This window comes from Coregonus lavaretus (assembly GCF_964263955.1).
Source record: "Coregonus lavaretus genome assembly, chromosome: 21".
NCBI lineage: Eukaryota > Metazoa > Chordata > Actinopteri > Salmoniformes > Salmonidae > Coregonus > Coregonus lavaretus.
Genome location: NC_140008.1, coordinates 3,738,756 through 3,744,174, shown reverse-complemented (window position 1 = coordinate 3,744,174; position 5,419 = coordinate 3,738,756). Strand labels below are relative to the sequence as shown.

Genomic DNA, 5,419 nt, shown 5'->3' with positions numbered 1-5,419 from the left:
TATCTACTGAACACTTCCATGGAGTAAAGTAGCCGAGAGAAGCAGACAGCATCCAAATGAACATAGGATACCCAAATGCAAAGTCTGCATCTGTTGGAAGTTTGTGGTGCCATTTGATCTGTTCTGGGAAGACATATATAGGCTTATTTACATTGGTCGACTGCTCTGTCAGACTCCAAACAGACACGAAGGGACAATTTTAATCATAAAAATGGAGGTTTATATTGTTGAGTTAAATTATTATTATTATCACCACTACTTTAACCACTAAGCTGCTTTTCGTTGTTGATATTAATCAAATAATCAACTACAAACCCATCAATATTATTGTAATGTATAGATGTCAGTTGACATCTCATCTATTGTGTGGTGGTCAGACAGTGCCACTGCTAGTATTATGTGCTGCTCTGTGGCTGCTGAGCTAGCAGAGAGTAATCACTGGCCTATTAGCAGAGAGTAATCAGTGGCCTATTAGCAGAGAGTAATCACTGGCCTATTAGCAGAGAGTAATCACTGGCCTATTAGCAGAGAGTAATCACTGGCCTGTTAGCAGAGAGTAATCAGTGGCCTGTTAGCAGAAAGTAATCAGTGGCCTATTAGCAGAGAGTAATCACTGGCCTATTAGCAGAGAGTAATCACTGGCCTATTAGCAGAGAGTAATCACTGGCCTATTAGCAGAGAGTAATCACTGGCCTATTAGCAGAGAGTAATCACTGGCCTGTTAGCAGAGAGTAATCAGTGGCCTGTTAGCAGAAAGTAATCACTGGCCTGTTAGCAGAGAGTAATCACTGGCCTGTTAGCAGAGAGTAATCACTGGCTTATTAGCAGAGTGTAATCACTGGCCTATTAGCAGAGAGTAATCACTGGCCTGTTAGCAGAGAGTAATCACTGGCCTATTAGCAGAGAGTAATCACTGGCCTGTTAGCAGAGTGTAATCACTGGCCTGTTAGCAGAGAGTAATCACTGGCCTATTAGCAGAGTGTAATCACTGGCCTATTAGCAGAGAGTAATCACTGGCCTATTAGCAGAGAGTAATCACTGACCTGTTAGCAGAGAGTAATCACTGTCCTATTAGCAGAGAGTAATCACCGGCCTATTAGCAGAGAGTAATCACTGGCCTATTAAGGAACACAATGCCCCATGTTGCTGCGGGTCCTACCACTGGCTCCTTTCTCCACCAGTTCAGAGTAATAGCCTCCAACCGGGCTGACCAGCACCAGCCTCCGTTCAGAGTAGGAGCCTCCGACCGGGCTGACCAGACTCAGAACCAGCGACAGCCTCAGCCCCAGCCAGACCAGCCCCAGCCAGCCAGCCTCAGCCAGACCAGCCCCAGCCAGCCTCAGCCAGACCAGCCCCAGCCAGCCTCAGCCAGACCAGCCCCAGCCAGCTTTAGCCAGACCAGCCCCAGCCAGACCGGCTCCAGCTCCAGCCAGCCCCAGGCATACCAGCCCCAACCAGACCAGCCCCAGCCAGCTTTAGCCATACCAGCCCCAACCAGACCAGCCCCAGCCAGCTTTAGCCAGACCAGCCCCAGCCAGACCGGCCCCAGCTCCAGCCAGCCCCAGCCAGCCCCAGCCAGCTTTAGCCAGACCAGCCCCAGCCAGACCAGCCCCAGCCAGCTTTAGCCAGACCAGCCCCAGCCAGCTTTAGCCAGACCAGCCCCAACCAGACCAGCCCCAGCCAGCTTTAGCCAGACCAGCCCCAGCCAGCCCCAACCAGACCAGCCCCAACCAGCCCCAGCCAGCTTTAGCCAGACCAGCCCCAGCCAGCTTTAGCCAGACCAGCCCCAACCAGACCAGCCCCAGCCAGCTTTAGCCAGACCAGCCCCAGCCAGCCCCAACCAGACCAGCCCCAACCAGCCCCAGCCAGCTTTAGCCAGACCAGCCCCAGCCAGCTTTAGTCAGACCAGCCCCAGCCAGCTTTAGCCAGACCAGCCCCAGCCAGCCCCAACCAGACCAGCCCCAGACCAGCCCCAGCCAGCTTTAGCCAGACCAGCCCCAGCCAGCCCCAACCAGACCAGCCCCAGACCAGCCCCAGCCAGCTTTAGCCAGACCAGCCCCAGCCAGACCAGCCCCAGCCAGCTTTAGCCAGACCAGCCCCAGCCAGACCAGCCCCAGCCAGCTTTAGCCAGACCAGCCCCAGCCAGACCAGCCCCAGCCAGCTTTAGCCAGACCAGCCCCAGCCAGACCAGCCCCAGCCAGCTTTAGCCAGACCAGCCCCAGCCAGACCAGCCCCAGCCAGCTTTAGCCAGACCAGCCCCAGCCAGACCAGCCCCAGCCAGACCAGCCCCAGACCAGCCCCAGCCAGACCAGCCCCAGCCAGCTTTAGCCAGACCAGCCCCAGCCAGCTTTAGCCAGACCAGCCCCAGCCAGCTTTAGCCAGACCAGCCCCAGCCAGCTTTAGCCAGACCAGCCCCAGCCCGCTTTAGCCAGACCAGCCCCAGCCAGCTTTAGCCAGACCAGCCCCAGCCAGCTTTAGCCAGACCAGCCCCAGTCTCAGCCCCATCCTCAGCCCCAGTCTCAACCCCAGCCTCATTCCCAGCCTCAGCCCCAGCCCCAGCCTCAGCCCCAGTCTCAGCCCCAACCCCATTCTCAGACGAGGCTTCAGCCTCGTCCCCTGATTCCATCCTGACTCAGCCAGTATCCAACGGCAGGCTGTCGGGCCACGGGCGTAGCAACGGGCGTAGCAACGGGCGTAGCAACGGGCACGGCATGGGCAACTCCTCCAGAAAGGAGGACGAGGACGAGGAAGAGGAGGAGAAGGAGAAAGTAATGGAGGAGAAGAGGAGGAGGAAGAGGAGGAAGAAAGAGGAGGAGATGGAGGACGATGAGCTGCCCTTAGGGGTGGAGGAGATGCTGGCGAGCGGAGATCCCGTCTTGGACCTGAGCTATAAGAAGTTCCGCAGGTTACCCGGTGTGGTCTGTGGGCTACGCCACCTGGACAAGCTGTACGTGTGTGGTAACAGCCTGCGGAGCCTCCCGGAGAACATCGTCCAACTGAAGGGCCTCCGCATCCTGGCTCTGGACTTCAACAAGATGGAGGACGTCCCGTTGGCCATCTGCCAGCTCCGCAACCTGACGCGTCTCTACCTGGGCTCCAACCGCCTGATGTCTCTCCCTCCGGAGCTACGTAACCTTCAGAGTCTCCGCTGCCTCTGGATGGAGAGCAACTATTTCACACGCTTTCCCCGCCAGCTCTACGACTTACCCCACCTCAGGTCCCTCCAGATGGGGGACAATAGGCTACGGACCCTGCCCCCGGACCTGGGGCGCATGGAGGCCCTGCGGGGACTGTGGCTCTACGGAAACCGCTTCACCGAGTTCCCCCGGGTCTTACTCCGCATGGTGGATCTGGAGATCTTAGACCTGGACAAGAACAAGATCGAGGTGTTCCCTAACCTGAGCCGGCTCCCCGCCCTCCGCCTCTTCTCCTACGACCACAACCCCGTGGAGGGGCCTCCCGGCGTGGGGGAGGAGGTGTTGCTGGTTGGGGAGGGGGCCCAGGAGGAGCTCCAGGATCGGGCGGACAGGAAGGCTAAGAAGGAGCAGGAGGCGAGGGACGCGGAGGAGGCGGTGCTGGCCGGGGACGGGCCTGTGATCCAGGGCATTCTAAAGACGGCCAAACAGAACAGTGCGTCGCACGCCGGGCACAAGCATAACGAGGTGGTAACCGTGGCGATGCCCCTAACCGAGGAGGAGAGGAGGAAGAAGGAGATGGAGGCGGAGTTAGAGAAGGCGTTGAACGACTACGGGGCGGGGCTTGAGTACGACTTGGAGGGGATGGAATACGAGAAGGAGGAGTTTGTATGTGAGGGGGAGGGGTATGATGGCGGGGAGTTGGAGTATGAACAAGGAGATATAGACTATGAGGAGGGGGAGGAGCTAGAGGAACCAGGAAGACAAGTGGGCCGGCATTGATGACTGGCTGACTTCTCCCCCTCCAAAGCCTCTGACTCCTCCCCTCCTAAGCCTCTGACTCCTCCCCTCCTAAGTCTAGACTTGTTTGACATTGCAGCAGACATTGCAGACCGATCTACAGTCACCTTGCATCATAAATAACTACTTAGAATTATTTGTAGATCAGTCAGTCAGTCAGAATTGATCCACAATCCATCACAGATTTGATGCTCTCGGACACAGCCTCCCCTCCTTCGCCTCTGACTACTACAACACCCCGAGGGCTATGGGAGGTGATGGGAGGGAACGAGGGCTGTGGGAGGTGATGGGAGGGAACTAAGTGGACAAAATATATGGAAAACACCCAGGAATTATCTATCAAGTTTATTGAAATATTTTTCTTCTGCATTTCATGGCTAGACCTTTTTATGAGAACGCTCCAGCTGTCATGACAATACACAACTAGAGGGTTGTTTAACTTTAGTAAATCCTGTGTGAAATGAATTAATGAATTAATGAGTAGCCTCCTGAACCCGTTGCTGTAATAGGTGACTTTGTCTTTCTCTCTGTAGTTAGCAGTAGGACAGGGCTGAGACACTAAATGACTAACTCATTAGATGTTTTTCTAACTGACCTGTGAAGATATATTAATGCACCGCACATTGTGGGGATGATGGCTGGATGGATGATGGCTGGATGGCTGGCTGAATAGATGGATGATGGATGGCTGGCTGGATGGATGGCTGGATGATGGATGGCTGGCTGGCAGCGGCGTCTTTGCCAACTCTGCAAAGTGGCAAGTCGGAGCAGGACTCAGGTGACGCTGTGTGTGTGTGTGTGTGTGTGTGTGTGTGTGTCTATTTGTGTGCGTGTGTAAACGCGTACACGTTTGAGTGTGTGTGTGTGTGTGTGTGTGTGTGTGTTTTGAAGTGGAGGTGAACCTATTACCTTACATTTACATTTAACATACATTTACGTCATTTATCTTATCCAGAGCGACTTACAAATTGGTGCATTCACCTTATGATAGCCAGTGGGACAACCACTTTACAATGTTATTTATCACTTTACCTTGCAATGTGATACAGTTTGTTCTGTCAGTTCCACTATGTATGTAAAAGAAACCTAATCTTGCCTCATTAAATATTGATTGAGTTTATCAGGTTGGACTGAGTCAATCATTCAATCAATCGCAGGCAGACCAGTGTAGCATCCCAAATGGCACCCTATTCCCTATATAGTGCACTACTTTTGACCAGGGCCCGTAGTAGTACGCTCTATAGGGAATCGAATAGGGTGTAATTTGGCACACCACCTGGAAGACCAGAGACCAGGGCCCGTATTCACACAGTCTGAGAGTAGCAGTGCTGATCTAGGATCAGTTGAGTCTTTTAGATCATAATGAATCAGATTACATGGACAAGGGGAGATCTGATCCTAGGTACACTACCGTTCAAAGGTTTATGGGTCACTTGGAAATGTCCTTTTTTTTTCGAAAGAAAAGCAATTTTTTTTGTCCATTA

At 53.8% G+C, this 5,419-nt stretch overlaps 1 protein-coding gene across 1 annotated transcript; it reads left to right on the top strand.

Moving 5' to 3' along the window:
- Positions 1–2,711: 2,711 nt before the first annotated feature.
- Positions 2,712–3,917, top strand: LOC311148553 (leucine-rich repeat-containing protein 10B-like; the record flags this gene model as incomplete). Its single annotated transcript, XM_084185540.1, has 1 exon — positions 2,712–3,917. One exon carries the CDS (start codon positions 2,712–2,714, stop codon positions 3,915–3,917), a length of 1,206 nt encoding a protein of 401 aa, XP_084041666.1.
- Between the last annotated feature and the right edge of the window lie 1,502 nt (positions 3,918–5,419).